The sequence below is a fragment of the Lissotriton helveticus genome, chromosome 3_2, assembly GCF_964261635.1.
Source record: "Lissotriton helveticus chromosome 3_2, aLisHel1.1, whole genome shotgun sequence".
Lineage (NCBI taxonomy): Eukaryota > Metazoa > Chordata > Amphibia > Caudata > Salamandridae > Lissotriton > Lissotriton helveticus.
The window spans coordinates 18,547,213-18,567,489 of NC_136062.1; the positions used below are offsets into that span (position 1 = coordinate 18,547,213).

Genomic DNA, 20,277 nt, shown 5'->3' on the forward strand with positions numbered 1-20,277 from the left:
AATTGTAGAGCCTGTGTGTGCAGTTTTAAACTTCCATTGCGACCTAGTAAAATACATTTTTTTGCCATGCCCAAACCTTCCTTTACAATACATATGTCACTCCTAGGTAGGCCCAGGACAGTCCCAGAGGACTGGGTGCACTGTATTTAAAAGCAGGATTCGTACTTTTAAGTTTTACATGCACGATTAGTGAAAAACCCATAAATTCGTTTTTCACTACTGCAAAACCAATAACTACCATAGGGCAACATTGGAAAGATATAACTGGTTCAAGTTTGGTGTCTTGGGACCCCTAATTTAAAATCCTAACGTATGATGAAGTCAGATTTTAAATTACAATTCTGAAAATGCCACTCTCTAAATACGTTGATTTTTTTCTAAAGCCATTCCTAACTGAGTTTCCCTCAAATTTGAGAGACACCACTGACTTCATTAACAAAACAGAGGGACTTCCTTTTGATGACCAGACCCAACTGATGGTGACATTTGATGTCACGTCCCTGTACAAGCAGATACCACAGGAGGAAGCCTTGGAGGTAATTGAATGGTACCTAGAGAAGAGTATACGCCCATATAGGTTACCCACTATGTTCATTCTGAAATAGTTGAAGTTGCCTTAAAGGAAAATTACTTTAAGTTTGAAGATCAATTCTACATCCAAGTGAAGGGGAACGTCATGGGATGTGTTTTGCTCCAGAGATGGCGGTCCTCTTCATGGCCCAATATGAGGAGAAGTTCATTTTCAACAACAATCCCTTCCAAGGTAAAATATAGCAGTGGTTACGTTACATGGACAACATATGGTGCCTGTGGCAGGGGGGCCAGGAGGATCTAACGTCGTTCCATGAAAGATTGAATAAATGACAAATCAACACCAGGATCACACAACATCGGTCCAGAATTACTGCACCCATGGTTGAACATTTTGTTGAAAAGGCACATAACGAAAACCAGTTCAAATAGACAGTCTTGGTGTCTTTAAATACATCAAAGAACTTGATGGTTGTTGACAGTGTTCTGCTTCGTGAAGAAGCATATTTGATTTTGAAATTTAATAGTGTAATGACTGGATTGAATAGCATGTCCGAATTAGCAAAATTAAAAAAAAACTATACAACCCAGAGTGCACCACACAGGTCGCTTGGTTAAACCAATAGTACTATGATGAGCCAAACACACAAAAACTACATTTCCCAAGCATATCAAAACAGAACCGTATGAGAGGTGCATCAGGAGGCACTGCCCATAATCCAGCATTCAAATTGAGACAGCTGACAGGAAGTGAGATTCCGTGAAGGCTAACAGTGATGGAGGTAAGCTTCGCAGCGCTTGTAGAATCTATTGGAAATGAAGTGATAGAAGTATGCTAGATTCACTTTTTGTCTCTTTACACAGAAATTAAAATGAATTTGGAAGTCGTGAGGTGAAGCGTTCCCTGACACATGGAATCCGTGTTCAGGCACGTTTTTTAAATCTCTTTACGATGGTAGTGCGGTAACCGACAGCGGGCAGCGCCGTCTTTAATAGTAAAACTGTTCCGTACTTTGCAGATAATCTGTGCAAGACTTAGCCGCGCTCGCTATGACGCGCTCATTTAAACAGAAGGGCAAGCAGAAGAGATTACTCAGAATAGAGGTAGGCTCTTTTTAACAAACATATAGAAAAGACGGGAAGATGTCTGTTAAATATCGATCAAATTCCCGATATTGAAACACACTTTTTGAATCAAATTCATTTTCCATAGATAATTGAAAAATCGACTGCGAAAATAGGAACAGAAAAGAAACAGGTCCGAACTTGCTACTTGAAAAGGTAGGAGGCGGACCACATCTCTGCCCATCTGAGAGACCTGCACTGGCTCCCCGTCAGCAAGAGGATCACGTTCAGGCTCCTCACCCACGCACACAAGGCTCTCCACGACACGGGCCCCAAATACCTCAACAGCCGCCTCACATTCTACACACCCACCCGCCAGCTCCGATCCGCCAGCCTTGCCCTCGCCTCCGTCCCACGAATCCGCAGAACCACCGCCGGAGGAAGATCCTTCTCCCACCTGGCAGCCAAGACATGGAACTCCCTCCCCACCCACCTTCGGCTGACCCAGGACCATCTCTCCTTCAGGAAGCAACTCAAGACCTGGCTGTTCGAGCAGTAGTGTCTCCCCCTCCTCCCAGCGCCTTGGGACCCTAGCGGGTGAGTAGCGCGCTTTACACATTTTGCTGATTGATTGATTGACATTTAAGGTATTTGGTGAAAAAGAATTAGGGGCAGATTTATGAGGCCCTTGCGCCTCTTTGCGCCGCAATTGCGTTGGAAAGCCCTGCGCCATAAGGAGGCGTTCCTGCGCAGGGGGGGCGTTCCTGCGCAGGAACGCCTCCTAAAAGTGGCTGAGTGAAATCTATGAGATTTCACTCAGTCACTTTCTACGTCAATTCCTTACGCCTGCTTGAAGCAGGCGTAAGGGTCACGCACCATACATTGTAGGGGTGGCCCCTGTGCATTGCTGGAGTCATGTCGCACTTGCGACATGACTCCTGCAATGCGACGCCCGTACGCCGAGAGATGCGTCACGCATCTTCACTGCCTTGCACCATGGTGCGCCGCATTGTAAATGCGGCGCACCATGGGTGGCGGAGCAGTGGCGCACTGTGGCGCACATTAACTGGCGCATCCCTGGGGATGCGCCAGTTAACATAAATCTGCCCCTTAGTTTGAGACCAAAAACCCTTACAATTTTGTCTTTTTACTACCAACAGAACGTATTCTTGATTTTCTCCATTGAAGCCAAAGTTTGACAGAAAAATATCTTCTGCCAGGTATATTTGATCATGTAAACAGAGCAATAGGTTCCAAGAGGAACTAGAATTAATGAAAAAGGTCGGGAGACTTGTTAAGCATTAATATAAATTTCTTTTATACTTTTCAGATAACACCACCACCTATAAAAACTCAGAAGCCCTGACGAGAGCCCCTGACTTTTTTTGTCTGGGACTCGAAATGCGTTGGCACAATTTCAAACATTGAGGGATTGTGAATTCAATTTCACTCTAGACAGAGGGTTATTCTATCATTCCCTGGTATAGATATTCAAGTGTTCCCCTTGTTTGTTTCGGGGACCTCAATTGTACTTTCTCAAGAGTGTCTAGGCTCAAAAAATGCATTTTACCCTTTAAATTAGAGCTAGAAAATTGTTGTTGTCTTTTTTGGTAATGTCTTAGAAATGTATTTATGTTGTATTGATGAATGTTTTTTGTAAATGTATATGATTTATTGTATTGATGTATGAAAATTTGATATGACTATATTGTGTTCTTTTTCACAAATTTTTTGGGCGAAAATCAAGAAACATAGTTTGAATAATAAGGTAAAATAAAAATACCTGATCAAACAACTGAAGGAATGTGTTTGGTCTCCACGCTAATTTAATAACGTACATAAATCTGTAAGGTTCAGGTCTTCTTCTTTTGTTCACAGTTGTATGGCCCTACCTGATCCTTGTCATTTTTGGGCCTAACTCCTACATTGAGCACCTTTAGAAAGTTGTCATTTTCTTTCCTTAGCCATTCGGTACCTGTCTCTAATTACATGACTGGCATAGTTGGCAGTTGAGCTTTGTGTATTCTCCTACACAGCCACGCACAATGGGAGCTTAGGTGTGTCACAATGGGCCGTCTCTGGAGGAAGGGGGGGAGCTGGGCACAGCCTCACTTACACCTGAATAGGCTGTGTCTCCTTACACACAAAGGGCTGCATTTCCCCCTGTATTGAGTCTTCAGCCAGGGCAGGAAGGGAGGACGTGTGCACTTCAAAGGCATGTCTTTGAAGTATCCCCCACTTCAAAGGCATCACTACTTATAAGTACTGGGCCTCAGACTCCATCACTTCAACACACTTCTGAACCTGTACCTACCCTGCCAGGAAGGACTGCTGTGCTCCTGAAGGACTGCCACTCTGCTGGACTTCTACTTTGGTGTGCTGACCTGCTGCCCTCTTGCCTCAGACAGAAGGACTGAACCTGTATCTCTTGACCCCACAATCCAGAGTGACTCTAAGGGTTAGTTTGCTGGCCTCCTGATCTGAATCCTCAAGGACACAAGAGGCTGTCAACCCCTGTACCTGGACTCTGCCATCTGTGAGTGTACCCTGCCAAGTGGTTGCACCCAACGCTTAGACCCCTTGGAAGTGGGCCGAAGGTGCTGAAGAGCAAAATCTATTCATCTACTCTGAGCAATGCATCCTCAGGCAGAACATACGCATCTCTTTGGCTGAGCGGCACATCCATGATCAGAAGCGGCACATTGCTGCTGCTGCTGCGTGGATTGGACCCACTGCAATAGACTTGCATCGCCACCGCAACCCATATCTTGAGTCCGACTCTTTTCCTTTGGAACCACCACTGTCTCCCGCATTCCCCAGCGGAGGGCCTCACATCTCTTGTCAACAGCAGCCTCGGTGACTGCGTCGAGAATCTGCATCATTGCTTCACTGCTCATCCGAATTGATGCACCTCCTCAGCTGCGCATCACATCCCCACACAGGACTTCGCTTCGCAAGCCCCGTCAAAGGAATCCTCAATGATGATGCAACAGAACCTTTTACCACAGCCTTGCCGCATCTGAAGCACTGTATCACCTCGGCTGAGGGACGTGGATCCACACAACGCTCCCACAACCAGGATAAAAGGTACTCTATCAAGCGGGCAACTGGGTCCCTTAGACGGCCTGCGCTTTATTGCGCCCCGGCCACACATCTGACTTTGTGTCAGTCCAGCACGACCAGATATCCCATATAGCGCTTTCTGCTTTTGGTGCAGTTTCTCACTGTAAAACTTGAAGTTCAATAATTCCAGTACTACTCATTGTAGTCTTGTTATTTTGGTCTTGTATTTTAAACTCAGTTCTATTTTTCTAACCTGGTGTGGGACCCTCTTTGTGTGATCTTTTCACTGTTTTACTGTTTAAAGTGTTGCACAAATACTTTACAAATTGCCTGTACGTTAAGACTGTCTGTTCTGTGCCAAGCTATCAGAGGGTGTGCACAAGTCAATTTAGGGCTTGGCTGCCCCTAACCCTGACTAGGTTTGTGGTTGCTACTTGACCAGGGCTGATACCCCAGTCAACCAGTAATCCAATTGGTAACAGTGTTCACTCCAGAAGAGCTATGGCACTCACAAAGTGTTGCCATCCTCTGAATTGTACTCCTCCTTCTGCCCTCTGTAGGCATTAGTCTTTTTTAGAAGGCTGTTTAGTGTAGCTCCAGTTTTTTCCAAAATTCACATTATACTTTTACCTGAGCATACCTGTCTTCCCTGTAGTACAATTTTGGTCCTCCGTCTTCTCTGAAGACATCTGTTAGCAGTATAGTACAACTGCAGCTTTCCATCTCTATTGTATTTTTCTGTGAGGAAATCTTTGGCTGTGTACTGCTCTGGGTAAAAGAACAACCGTCCTTTTACATCTTTTGGCCACAGGCGGCTCCTCCACTAAGGCAGAGGAGCATCTCCCATGCTTTTGTACATTGCTGCATTTCTTGTTTTCCTTTTTTTACTTTACAGGCAAAATTAAACATTTGACCTACTTTCCCACCAATTATGGAAGTACTGCCTCACTTTTTCCACCGTGGCAGGAGTACATCCCTGACTGTTTTCAGGGTAGGAAGGAGTCAGTAGTATCAGAATACTCACTGTCTAGTTTGAGGGTATTTCCAAACTTACCAACTTTCCTGCTGCTCAGGACCTTGCTTTCTCGGAGAGATCTCAGATTTTTTACCTGGAATCCTTCCCTTCTCTCTCCCTACATGATGCTGAGACACTTCTTGATAAAATCAAATCTGCCTCTCCTCTGGATGTCTGTCCGCTTAAGATCTTGAAGCAGTGTAGGAATTCTCTTTTACCCCCTCTGGTAGACATCATGAATAGGGCCATGAGGGAGGGTATTTTTCCTCAACAGTGGAAAAACGCAGTAGTAAGACCTCTGCTTAAGAAACCCTCTCTCGACCCTGGGGTACTAAAGAATTTCCGCCCCATCTCACTGCTCCCAGCTCCCGCGAAGATGCTAGAAATCCATTTGAATAAACATCTTGTTGCCTTCATGGAAAATTCTGGCTGTTTAGATCCTTCCCAGCATGGTTTCAGGAGGGAACACAGCACCGAGTCTGCCCTCACCATAGTACTGGATAATATCCGTATGTGTGTGGATAGGGGACAGACCTCCCTCCTGATCCTATTAGATCTTACAGCCGCCTTCGATACCTTTTCTCCCTCAGTCTTAACATCTCGTCTGAGGGAGATTGGGATTCAGGGGGAGGCACTAGCTCTTCTTACCTCTTTCCTCGATCAACGAGAGCAAAGAGTGAAGCTGGGTTCCTTTCTATCTCCATCCCTGTCTGTGCAATGTGGGGTCCCTCAAGGGTCGGCGTTAAGTCCGACCCTTTTCAACATCTATGTGACCCCCCTTGCCAGACTAATTAGATATTTTGGGATGGAGGTAGTCTCCTATGCGGATGACACCCAGATCCTCGTCTCTCTCTCCCAGCCAGCTTCTCCGACAGCCTCCAATTTTAGATCTTGTATGGAGGCTGTCGGACAGTGGATGATTCACAATTCACTAAAGCTGAATGGGGAGAAGACGGAGGTGATGGTGTTCGGGGATAAGGAGGAGGTATGGTCAGCCGATTGGGGGCCAGACTCACTGGGAGCATGCCCGGTCCCTGCTGCATCTGCTAAAAACCTTGGGGTAGTGATTGATCCCACCCTCTGTATGTGCCTGCAGGTTAATAGGACCATCTCTACCTGTTGGGGTATTCTCCGCATACTGAGGAAGATCAGGCACTATCTCTCGCAGCAGGCTAGGAAACAACTGGCAGTTGCTCTAGTAGGCTCTCGTCTGGACTACTGCAATGCGCTGTATGTGGGATTGAATAAAAATCTGCTGCAGCGCTTGCAGGTGGTCCAGAACGCAGCGGCAAGGTTTGCTCTGGATTTACCTCGAGGTGCCTCAGCCACCCTGGCCAGAAAACGACTTCACTGGCTTCCTTTGGAAGATCGTATCGTGTTCAAGGTGTTGTGCCTTATTTATAAGGCCCTAGCTAAAACAGCTTTATAGGAATTGGATCTATCCTGTCGCGCTACAGTCCTTGCAGGACTTTACGCTCCTCAAATAAGGCCTTTTTATCAGTTCCGCGCATTCGAAAAGCGAGATGGGGTGGTAAAGCTTTTTCCGCCTTGGCACCTAAGTGGTGGAATGCCCTCCCCGGGGAACTGAGGTCGCTCCCTACCCTGCAGTTATTTAGAAAGGCTTTGAAGCCCCGTCTTTTTGCGCACGCATACTTGTAACTTGATTTTCCACTTTTGATCTGTTTGGTTAGGTGCCTTGACACCTCAGGGTTTTAGTTGCGCGTTTATAAATTAATTTCATTTCATTTCACATTTCATTTCATTTCATTTCATTACCAGGGAAACAGTGACCGGCAACAGTCCCTCTTTAAAGGGGGTCTCCAATGTTGAAGAAAAAACAGCCCATTTTACTCAGTTGTGCATCTGTACTAATCACTAACCTTCGCCATTCCAGAATGTTGCTTGTCTAGAAGGTATTCTGTTAAATAATGAGATTTGTACATTTCACAAATATTTCAGGATACCTACTAGAATCCTGCAAAGTGCTTGCTACTAGACTCAGTTGAAATTTCATTTATTATGGCACAATTAGCATAATTTCGGGAATTTTGAGTTCCCGAAATTATGCAACATTGCCTATTTATGCACAGTTTGCGGCACCGTGTTACCCCTAGCATGCAGGAATAACAATGGCTAGCTCAGAAAATGTTGCTTGTGTCATTTTTTCCTGCAATGTTTTAACCTGCAAAATGTATCAATAATTGGTGTGAGGGCGCATTTTGTCATGAAATATGGCACTAGATGACGGATTACAGTTTGCGTAATCACATGTGAATGTGCCTACATTTCACTTAATTACAGCAATTTTGCACACCCTTACATGCTACATTTGATAGAAATAGACAGCTTTTTTAATATCTGTACAATAAATGTCTACAAAACTCACTCGTTTCCCTTTTTATTTTGCACAGGTATATCCACTATCAAAGTGAATATCCGTCATGCTAATTCACTGGGAGGAGGCTTCCATTGCTGGACCTGCGACATCCGTCGCCGGGGCACCCTGGAGTCCTATTTTAACTAGGCACTGCACTGCTAAATAAGCATCAGCGATTTCAGCCTACACGTATCATCTTGGAAAAGGAAAAGCGAGTTTCCCCGCGCCAGATGCATGGACTGTGTAATGCATGAACAATGCAGCCACTTCAATGGTCTCCAGCTCTCATTCTCCGCCCACATATTAAATTTCTGTTTGATAAAGGACTTTATATTTTAATAAACCTGTTTTTTCGAACTTGTAGCATTCGTTATGAATCACATAGATTTGCAGTTCATAAAGCATCATATTAAACCTTCCAGGAGGTGTTTATTTTATTTTAAACTTTATTTTTCAATTTTGCAATTACAAACAGTGAACCCCCCCCCCCCCCTTCTAGACATCGTTAAAAAATATTTGGTTGCAGATTGACAGACTCATTATGGCACATCGCAGGTTAGGACAACATCTGAGAAATACGGAAGTTCATGTGGTACTATATCGTAAAACACTGTATTATGGACATCGTGAAGGAAGATCAGCCAGGCCCCACACCGCACACCTTGCAATTAACCCATCAATCTTCCAGGAGGTGGTTAACATGGAAAAATGCTGGAATGAGGCTGCACTCCTTAACATCCCTCTTTTAAAATGGCAGCTGCCAGCATTAGGTCTAAAGATTTAAGGCCAGATGTAGGTCGCCAAATACCGGTCGGTAATGGATGATTTCGGCCGTTACCGACCGGTATTTGGGATTTGACATGTAGGTGGCCTTTAATTTACAGAATCGGTATATTTACCGATTCTGTAAAATACAGAATCGGTAAATTTACAGAATCGGTAAATACAGATGTAGGTGGCACTTCAAACAGTGCCACAGGCCATTACCGATTTGTTATTTACCATGTAATATTATTGCCTGGTAAATAACGAATTCCAGTGTACATGCACATCTGTGCATGTACACCTGTGCCATGTGGCACACATACATGACCTAAAGGCATGTATGTGTGTCACATGGTACACAAGCCAAAATCAGGGGTGCAACAGGGTGTCAAAGTGACACCCTGTCCCCCTTGCAAATTCGGTATTTTTACCGAATCGGTTACCGATTCGGTAATGGACATTGAATTCTATGGGCCTCAAGGCCCATAGGAATCAATGACAATTACCGAATCGGTAATTACCGATTCGGTAATTACCGAATCCTACAGATTCGGTAAAAAATACCGAATTTTTAACTACATCTCATTTACTGAATCTAGAATACCGAATCGGTAAAATTCGGTATTCTAGAGTCGGTAAATGAAAATTACCTACATCTAGCCCTTAGAGACTGAGAAGGGGCCTGACCGCAGGCAAAGACGGATACGTGAGCTTCTTGCTCTAGTTAATGGCCTAGTGAAGGTGAGGATCAGGGCCGGACTGGCCATAGCGTGCACCGGGCTATTCACCGGTGCGCCGCAAGGGTGGGGGACGGTTTTGGGCCCCTGGGGGCCATTTTGGTTACAGGGCCGTTTCTGCAGCATAGCTGCAAAATCGGTCCTGTACCAAAATCGGCCTCAGCAAAGAGCTCGGCGGCACCTACAACCCCATCCCCCCCAGGGGGTAGGGGGGAAGCCGAGAACTTTGCCAGGGCCGGATGTGGTTCCCAGTCCGGCCCTGGCGAGGATCTTGAGACCCACCCGGGTGGGAACACCAAGGAGCTCCTGGGGCAAACCTGGGAGGATCATAATCCAAACTCAACAGCCTGCCTACTAGGAAGTGATAGATCAAGAATATCTCTCTAAAAATCTATGGTGCTAACAAGCCTCAAAAGATCCTTGTGATTCAAAGAAGAAAATAAATTACAACATCTTTAATATCAAAAAGCCATATCAATGTATTCACAATACTATTCAATCGTAGATATACAAAAAGGTTATGAATAGAACAGATTTCAGTAGTGTCCCTTGGGATCACAACTACCCATATGAAGAAAAATAAAGGAAACAACAATACCTATACCTAATTATAGACATTAGGACTCACTATGAAGAACATGCTGCTCATTCCTCATATACATTCATACTGTCACTCAGACTCAGACATCACATTCATATGACACATGTAACCCATAACGACCACTAAAATCCGGAAAAAATCATGTTTAAAAAACTAAAATGACTTGAGAGATAACAAGGTCTAACATCAAGATCACATTGAGTTTATACGTAGGCAGCGGACACGCGCCTAAATTAGTAAGATACTTCTCTCACCCTGGAACCATGTGGTAGGCACCTATAAACCAAGCACAAATATATCAGTGAATTATTCACTGTACCCCCTGAGTATATATCACAACACATCAAGTCTCATACATACCCTAATACATGCAGCAACAAAGAAGTGAAGAAAAGAATAAAGGCCAACTCCAAAACTCCTCATGAAAACAGATAAGCAACAAGAGTTGCAATACCAGAAGCCTGCCAGTAGGACTACTGGCTAAATGTCACGAGACAAAGTTCAGAACCAAAGCAGAAGTAACCCCCAAAGACGGATTCCTCTAGAAAGAAGCATAGGCATAAGCACAAAGTCACGGGAGAAATAACAAGCATTTACAATGCAACGGTTTCGCCTTTGTAAAAGTTAGAGCTATTGGCATTGTAAATGACAATTTATTTATTTATGTGTTGGTTTTGAAAACAGATAAATAAATGGCATTGTCATTTACAATGCCAATAGCTTAATCTCTCGCAAATGCGAAACCTATTGCATTTGCACCCACACGGACACACACAGAGAGCCACACACACACACACACAGAGCCACCCACACATAGAGCCACCTACAAAAAAAGCTAGCCACACAGACAGAGCCCCAACACACACAGAGCCCCAACGCGCACAGAGCCCCAACGCACACAGAGCCCCAACGCACACAGAGCCCCAACGCACACAGAGGGAGAGTGTGTGAGAGTGAGGGAAGGAAGGATAGAGGAAGGGAGGAAGAGAGAGAGGGAGGGAGGGAAGGATCGAGGGAGGAAGGAAGAGAGAGAGGGAGAGTGGAAGGGAGGGAGGGAAGGATAGAGGGCGGGAGGAAGAGAGAGCGGGAGGGAAGGAGAGAGGGAGGGAGGAAGAGAGAGAGAGAGAGTGGGAGGGAGGGAGGGAAGGATAGAGGGAGAGAGGAAGAGAGAGGGAGGGAGGCAGGAAGAGAGATAGGGAGGGAGGGAGGGAAGGAGGGAGAGAGAGAGGGAAGGAAGGAGGGAGAGAGAAAGAGGGAGGGAGGGAAGGAGAGAGAGAGAGGGAGGGAAGGAGGGAGAGGGAGGGAGGGAAGGAGGGAGAGAGAGAGAGGGAGGGAGGGAAGGAGGGAGAGAGAGGGAGGGGAGGAGGGAGAGAGAGAGGGAGGGAGGGGAGCCCAGCAATTCATTTACTTTGACTTCCGCTTGGCTTTTATGATTAGGTGACGGACTGAACAATCCAGATTCGAGAAAGTGTCTAAGATTCTTCACAGAAAGATTCCTTCCTCCCCTCCCCCGCACTCCAGTGCATCTCTCGTCCCTTAAAATTTCAGACGTAAAAACAAACTTACTCAGCCTTCCAAATATTTAAACAAAAACGCCGATCTGTAGCACCCAGGATGAAACTGTCTATCACAAAGTTGGCAAGGGGTATGTCATTACAGGGGTAAAGTACAGAGAGTGCTTTAATTGGTTTTATCCGGTGGCATGTGTACAAAAGTTCGATTGAGTCTGAAGGCAAACTGTTCGTGGGGACATTCAGATCCTATAAAAACATCCCTGCTCTAAAACCACGGGAAGGAAATGGCTAGCATTATCTATTGGTTTTGTAAATGACACATTTTGTATTTATGTGTTGGTTTTGAAAATAGCTAAATTAATAGCTTTGTCATTTGCAATGCCAATAGTTGTAACTGTCGCAACTGTGACACCTATAGCATTTGTAATGCAATATGTGTTGTATTTACGTGGCTTAGATGTATTGATATTACAAATAACAATGTTTTTAAAAAAAAAATGAATACTTAAATAAAAGTTATATTAATTTATAATGGCAATAGCCTAAACTTTTGTAAATAACTTTTGTGAAGAGTATGTTCAGTGTATTTTATTGTGACGAAAAACCAAGACCAGAAGTAAAATATTAACATTATTTTGTGACATTTGTAATAAAGCTTGAAACATTGAGAGAACATGTTTGAACCAGTTGTTGTTGAACGGTTGCACAGATTGATGCTTTGGTGGCGCTGAGTGATGTTGTGATGGCGACAAGTGATGCTGTGGCGTTCAGTGATGCTGTGGTAGCGCATAGTTATGTTGTGGTGCCCCTGAGTGTTGCTGTGGTGGTGCTGAGTGGTGCTGTGGTGATGCTGTGGTGATGCGATAGATAGAGTGAGACTGATAGAGTGAGGGCGATAGAGTGAGGGCGATAGAGGGAGGGCGATAGATAGATAAAGTGAGGGCGATAGGTAGAGTGAGGGTGATAGATAGATAGAGTGAGGGAGATAGATAGAGTGAGGGTGATAGATAGATAGAGTGAGGGCGATAGATAGATAGAGTGAGGGCGATAGATAGAGTGAGGGCGATAGATACATAGAGTGAGGGCGATAGATAGATGGAGGGCGATAGATAGATGGAGGGAGGGCGGTAGATAGATAGAGGAAGGGAGGGTGATAGATAGATGGAGGGAGGGAGGGCGATAGATGGATGGAGGGTGATAGATGGATGGAGGGAGGAAGGGCAAAAGATGAATGGAGGGAGGGAGGGCGATAGATGGATAGAGGGAGGGAGGGAGGGCGATAGATTGAGGGAGGATGATAGATGGATGGAGGGAGGGTGATAGATGGATGAAGGGAGGGCGATGGATGGAGGGAGGGCGATGGATGGAGGGAGGGAGAGTGCTGGATGGAGGGAGGGCGAAGGATGGAGGGAGTGAGGGCGATGGATGGAGGGAGGGCGATAGATGGATGGAGGGAGGGCGATAGATAGATGGAGGGAGGGCGATGGATGGAGGGAGGGCGATAGATGGATGGAGGGAGGGTGATAGATGGATGGAGGGAGGGAAGGTGATAGATGGATGGAGGGAGGGAAGGAAGGCGATAGATGAATGGAGGGAGGGAAGGCGATAGATGAATGGAGGGAGGCAAGGCGATAGATGAATGGAGGGAGGGAAGGCGATAGATGGATGGAGGGAGGAAAGGCGATAGATGGATGGAGGGAAGGCGATAGGTGAATGGAGGGAGGTCGGGCGATGGATGGAGAGCGATAGATGGTTGGAGGGCGATGGATGGAGGGAGGGAAGGCGATAGATGGAGGGAGGGCGATAGATGGATGGAGGGAGGGAAGGCGATAGATGGATGGAGGGCGATAGATGGAAGGAGGAAGGGAGGGTGATGGATGGAGGGAGGGAGGGCGATAGATGGATGGAGGGAGGGAGGGCGAAAGATGAATGGAGGGCGATAGATGGATAGAGGGAGGGAGGGACGGCGATAGATGGAGGGAGGGCGATATATGGATGGAGAGAGGGCGATAGATGGATGAAGGGAGGGCGATGGATGGAGGGAGGGCGATGGATGGAGGGAGGGAGGGCGATGGATGGAGGGAGGGCGATAGATGGATGGAGGGAGTGAGGGCGATGGATGAAGGGAGGGCGATAGATGGATGGAGGGAGGGCGATTGATGGATGGAGGGAGGGTGATAGATGGATGGAGGGAGGGAAGGTGATAGATGGATGAAGGGAGGGAAGGCGATAGATGAATGGAGGGAGGGAAGGCGATAGATGAATGGAGGGAGGGAAGGCGATAGATGAATGGAGGGAGGGAAGGCGATAGATGAATGGAGGGAGGGCAATAGATGGATGGAGAGCGATAGATGGAGGGAGGGAGATAGCTAGATGGAGGGAGGGCGATAGATAGATGGAGGGAGCGCGATAGATGGAGGGAGGGCGATAGATGGATGGAGGGCGATAGATGGATGGAGGGAGGGAGGGCGATAGATGGATGGACAGAGGGAGGGCGATAGATGGAGGGAGGGAGGGCGAAAGATGGATGGAGGGAGGGAAGGTGATAAATGAATGGAGGGAGAGCGATGGATGGAGAGCGATAGCTGGATGGAGGGCGATGGATGGAGGGAGGGAAGGCGATAGATCGAGGGAGGGCGATAGATGGAGGGAGGGCGATAGATGGATGGTGGGAGGGAAGGCGATAGATGGATGGAGGGAGGGAGGGAGGGCGAAAGATGAATGAAGGGAGGGAGGGCAAAAGATGAATGGAGGGATGGAGGGCGATAGATGGATAGAGGGAGGGAGGGCGATAGATGGAGGGAGGGCGATAGATGGATGGAGGGAGGGCGATGGATGGAGGGAGGGAGGGCGATGGATGGAGGGAGGGAGGGCGATGGATGGAGGGAGGGCGATAGATGGATGGAGGTAGGGCGATGGATGGAGGGAGGGAGGGCGATAGATGGATGGAGAGCGATAGATGGATGGAGGGCGATAGATGGATGGAGGGAGGGCGATAGATGGATGGAGGGAGGGAGGGCGATAGATGGATGGAAGGAGGGAGGGTGATAGATGGATGGAGGGAGGGCGATAGATGGATGGAGGGAGGGCGATGGAGGGAGGGAGGGCGATAGATGGAGGGAGGGCGATAGATGGATGGAGGGAAGGCGATGGATGGATGGAGGGAAGGCGATAGATGGAGTGAGTGAAGGCGATACATGGAGTGAGTGAAGGCGATAGATGGAGTCAGTGAAGGCGATAGATGGAGTCAGTGAAGGCGATAGATGGAGTGAATGAAGGCGATAGATGGAGTGAGTGAAGGCGATAGATGGAGTGAGTGAAGGCGATAGATGGAGTGAGTGAAGGTGATAGATAGAAATACAGGGGTGTAGAGAGACGGGGGTGTAGAGAGAGAGGAAATATCGTGTATTTGGCCAAATTGTGTGAACTTGGGAAAACACTTTTTGAAATTATTCCTTTGCTCCCTTTTCGACAAGATTGGAAGTATTTAGAATTAATGTAAAAGGTGCGAGCAAGAGTAGAGATAAACGAGTTTAAGCTATTGGCATTGTAAATGACAATGCCTTTTATTGATGTTTTTTTAACCAAAAATAAAAGGCATTTTTATTTGCAATGTCAATAGCTCAAATTTGCGTGAAACCTATTGTATTGCAAATGCTTGTTTTTTATAGTTACATCACAATGTAACAAACGGGCACAGAATGGACTGTGTGCGTGCTGTATGTCTAATGCAATGTTTGCAGCTTGTGATCCTTACACTGTTGGGAATACAGACAGTGCAATGTAACCAACAGAGGCACAGAATGGAAGGAGTGGGTGGGAAGGAAAGAGGGAACAGAGGTGGAATTAAAGTGTTTTGCGGGTTGCAGCTTGATAAGTTAACACTGTTTGTAATAGTCACATTACAATGTAACCAGTACGGTAGCAGAATAAACGGAGGAAGGAGTGGTTTTGAGGGAAAGAGCGAGTGGAGGTGTTTTTAAAGTATGTGCGGGAAGCTGGTGTAAGTTACCGCGTGAGATACATAAGAATAGGTAGTAAGGGCAAATACACGGGGCAAGAGCGCATTAGTCGATGGGCAGTGTGACGCTACAGGTTAATGCTGTGCGCAAGAATATTGCGGTACCAGAGTGCGAAGATAAATAACTGTGCACACCAGCAGCAACTTGTAATTGTGGGTGGGAGGGGGCCAACAGGGGAAGGAAAAAAAAGCAAGGGGTAAAAAGTTGTGTGGGTATAAGCCCTGCAAATTGTCGTGAGATGTAGTGAAAAGTTGTTCAGTGCATATGTGTGGGCTATGGAAGGAATGAAAAGCAAAATTAATGCCTGATGGTTGAAGTAAATGTGGCGCAACTGATTAGCATGTGGGTATGAGTGCTCTGTGCCATGCGGATATTAAAAATGTAAATACTGTATTTTGATTGCGGCATTGCTTGCTAAATTCCCCACAGGATGATTGCGTTGGGATGCCAAAAATGACAATTAGTTGGGAGAAAATGTAGCATACCATCCAGAGCTGTCAATTTTAGAAATGGAGAATCAGATTAAAATGTTGATATGCTCTCCCCGTGCCAGCCCCCAAAAACAGGCAGACACATGTCGATATCAAAACTATAGATACCGTATGGTTTTGAAAGGGACGCTTGGGTTGGGATAGAATCCGTAATTTGTTAAACATTTGAATGCCTTTAAAGTTGTCACGTTTGGATGCAAATAATGACGTCTGTTTGAAAAGAAAACATAACACACAGACTTGCTGACTTAAGGAAACAAGAGTCAGGTTTGTCAGCGTGCTTTTGATTAAACTAATGACGATTGTTAGGGAAAGAGAATGTAACATAACATCCAGAGCGCCCAACTTTGGAACCGGGCGTAAGTCTCTGCTTACTCTCTCCTTACCAAACCCCCCTCCTCTTAAAAAATGCAGAAACATGCAGATATCAAAAATTTAAATATTGTATCCTCAGTAGGCAATACTTGCTAAATTTCCGTGGGGTGCCCAAAATGACGACTGGTTAGAGGAAAGAATGCAGCATAACAACCAGAGCTGTAGACTTTAGAAATTGGTAACCAGGTTCAAATCTTAGCATCCTGTCCTCATGTCAATCCCCCTCAAAAAGGCAGAAACATTCTAATATCAAACTTATAAATATTTGAATATTGGGATTGAATCAGTCAATTTTTTTTAGTTGAAGCGTTTGGATGCAATTAATGCAGATTGTTTGGGAAATAGGACGTAACATAACATCCAGAGCTGCCTTCTTTGGAACAGGGGAACATGGTAGAAGTTTTGGCCTGCGTCGACTTTGGAACAGAGGAACTGGGTTTAAGTCTTGGCGTGCTCTCCCCGTGCCAGCCCCCTCTAAAAAAAACTAGCAGAATCATGGCGATATGAAAATTTTAAATACTGTGTTTTCATTGCTGCAGTACTTACTGAACTTGCGGTGGGATGCCATAAATAACAATTATTTGGGAGACAGAATGAAGCAATTAGAGTTGCTTACTTTGAAATTGGTGAACTGGGTTCAAGAAGTCTTGACGTGCTCTCCCCTACAGATCCCCAGTCCGTCCAGAAGAAGGCATTGACATGCCAAGTTAAAACAAGGAGCTGGATGCCGAAAGAATATTAACTATGCCAGCGAAATACCAAACATGTTTATTTACAAGAGCTAAGTCATTCTACAGTTCACTGTATCCGATAAGCGTGTCTCAGTAGTCAATGCTTGAATACAAGCCAGGCTGCACTACATAAAAAGTGCAAGTAATAGAATCATACTTTCATCTCGCTGTTACGTTCCCTGTCATGAAAAGAGTTATGGTAAATGCGCACACTTCAATCGGTGAACGCTCTTTGCCGTGCTAGCACCAGGTGACATGTTGCCAGGTGTCGTTTTGAGCACATTCCTCATGATACGGAATACGTCATGGGAAACGGAAGCCTCCTCAGCCACGCCCGTGACACGGGAGCCCCCTCTTTGAAGCCTCAGAACAGAAGAGCAGTGCTTACCGGACTGCGCACAGTCTGCTGGCGCCAGCCAATTCGGAGCCATGCTCTGCTACAGAGGAGACCCCCGATCTACGAGCACCGCCCCCCCTGCTTTTGGGAACGTGTCGTAACACTGGCCTATCCCGGAGTGACAGGTCCGGAGAAACAACCCTGCGTTCAGCTGTCTCGCACCAAGCACGAAATACACATGCCTGGGAGGGGGGTGGAGAGGGAGGAAACGGCGCTTAGGGGATACACGAGGGTGTAGCGAAATGAAGGGCCGACCCAAAAAGCAAGGGACAAAAGATCAATGTCGTGCGAGAGTGGGTCACAGCAGTCTCAAGAAGGCGGTGTATTTCAGACAAAAAGGGGGTGCGGAAAAACCAATGTCTGAAAGAGAAAGCTATTGCGCAATGAAGGGGCGGCAGTTGGTGAAGGGGTGGGGCCGTTAACGGAAGAGAAGAGAGCAGGCAATGGAAGACAGGACAGCTATGGAAAAAGGAAGGAGCTACACAACTTATATCAGAGTGGGGGGAGAGAGCACATACTGCGAGGATAGAAGGAAATAGGAAAGGAGCACACATCGCGGGGCGCGACGATCACGAACGGGACAGGAATGCCAGATACGATACAAAGGCAGGGACAAAGAAAAACAAGTCAGGTCCCGGGCCGGCCAGCCAATCACAGGGCGGCCCGTGGAATGACGTCACGGGGGTGTCCCGGGCCGGCAGCCAATGACAGCGCGGCCCAGGACAAAGGGGCGGGACTTGAAAAAAGACCGAGAAACGCCCCCGAATCGCGTTTTCAGGAGAAAGCGTGTTTGACAGCCTCTGTCTCCCAATGGCTAGCCTCCATTTATGGAGCTAGCCAATGGGAGACAGAGGCGGAACCAAAGCCCATATGTAGGATCATGAGATTTCACCGTGGGCAGAGCAACTGCTACGCAGTTGCAACACCCAGGGCGAAACCTAAAAAGACAACTAAGACACTGAATAATTGAAGAGCTGGGTGTGACTTCCCTAATGCATTTAGATATAGAACACCCAGAAACTTGCAGACACTCAATTTACTCCCCAATTTATGGCTTCCGTGTCAGGTTATAGTGTCCGCGTTCTTGTCCCTTAATAGCCTCCATTATCCACAAAGAATACATGTTGAGAATAGAGACAGACAATGACCTACTTCTGATTGGGTTGGAATGGTAGAACCCACACGCAGTGCTTGTTACTTGGAGGGTACAGTGTTCTTTCTTTAGCGTCTTGAGACTCTCACGAGTAAGTAGTGCGCTTTACAAATACTTTGATTGATTGATTGATTCTTGCAAGATTGAGCTTTTATAGATGTTGAAGGAGCCTTTTGCAATTACTTTAAGGTAAACAAACAGAAAGCTCAAACATCTTGTGGAAATGGGAGGCATTCAAATTCTAATAAGAGAACAACATATAATCAGTTAGGGGGATAGGTAAAAATACTAGAAACAGACTTGAAAAATGGGACAAATCCATTCATACTGTGGAACAGTTGATGTTGAGAGACCCTCAGATACACCGTCAATTGTTAGTTGAGAAAAAGAAATACACTATAGTCCTAGAATTCCTGAGACCTTCATTATTGGGTATATATAGCCAGAATGCATGCTGAGGAGGGCAAGGCAGGATGTCTGCTAGCGTGGCAGACCAGGCCTGCACACAGCGGCTCACCTATTACACAGATTAAGCGCTATAGGGGCAAAACAGTGTGTACCCAAACTGAAATTAATGAGGTCTTTATGGAATACTATGCAAAATTATACAACTATGCCAACCCTGCATTAATAAATAAAATTCGGCTAGATGTACAAACCTTTTAGAGTTGCAAACAGCCCGATTCACAGAATAACCCACTGCTGCCCAACTTTTTATTTAGCACTTCAATTAGGATAGATTGTATTAAGAGGATCAAACCTGCACCCGCCCAGGGCCAATATGAGGACAAAAAGAGACTGACCTATTTCCTACTAAACAAAGAGCAATGTAACTGCAACTCTTCAATAGCTCAGTCAGGTATTTGAACTACAAACAATGCATTTCCTGTACCAGTGGTAACTCGATCCATGTTCTGTATTTCACTGTTATGCACGTAACGTCTTGTAGGCTCAGCAGGGCTTGGTGTTAGCATTGATCTCAGTAAATAAACAGAGTCATTTTGGGTTTAGGATCCCCACCGAGTGGTGTTCAGTTGAAGAGAATCAAGCATGGCAAAGACGAAATGGCCGGCCTTAGCTAGCAAACAAGCAATGTTTTTTTAATGTATTTTTTGCAAATGTATGCATTTTTAAAAACAATTATCAAAACTGTAAAGGTAAAGGAGTGGTCAAGCAGTCAACGCATATTAGCCCTGGCACTGAAGTGCATACTTTTTTAGACGGCTATGCACGCGTGAGCAGGCAAAATGCCATAATTCGCAGTATAAGACAACCGATGGACTAGGTAGGCTGACCCATTTCCCATGTTGTATGCTCTGGTGGACGAAGCAAACTAGGAATGGCACTTGAACAGACCAGTCAATGTGGATGAATGACCAAAAACCAATTTATCTACATAGAGGCGGTACGTGTTTTTAGTATAATTTTTTGTGCTATTTT

At 45.9% G+C, this 20,277-nt stretch overlaps 1 protein-coding gene across 2 annotated transcripts in view; it reads left to right on the plus strand.

The window, feature by feature from the left end:
• Window positions 1-8,470, plus strand: part of LOC144826195 (glycine amidinotransferase, mitochondrial-like) — a 220,606-nt gene extending 212,136 nt beyond the window's left edge. For both annotated transcript variants that reach the window (XM_078684584.1, XM_078684585.1), the window contains exon 9: window positions 8,086-8,470. In XM_078684584.1, coding sequence (XP_078540710.1) covers window positions 8,086-8,198 — 113 coding nt within the window. In that variant the 3' untranslated portion in view covers window positions 8,199-8,470. The remainder of the gene's footprint in view (window positions 1-8,085) is intronic.
• Window positions 8,471-20,277: the final 11,807 nt, after the last annotated feature.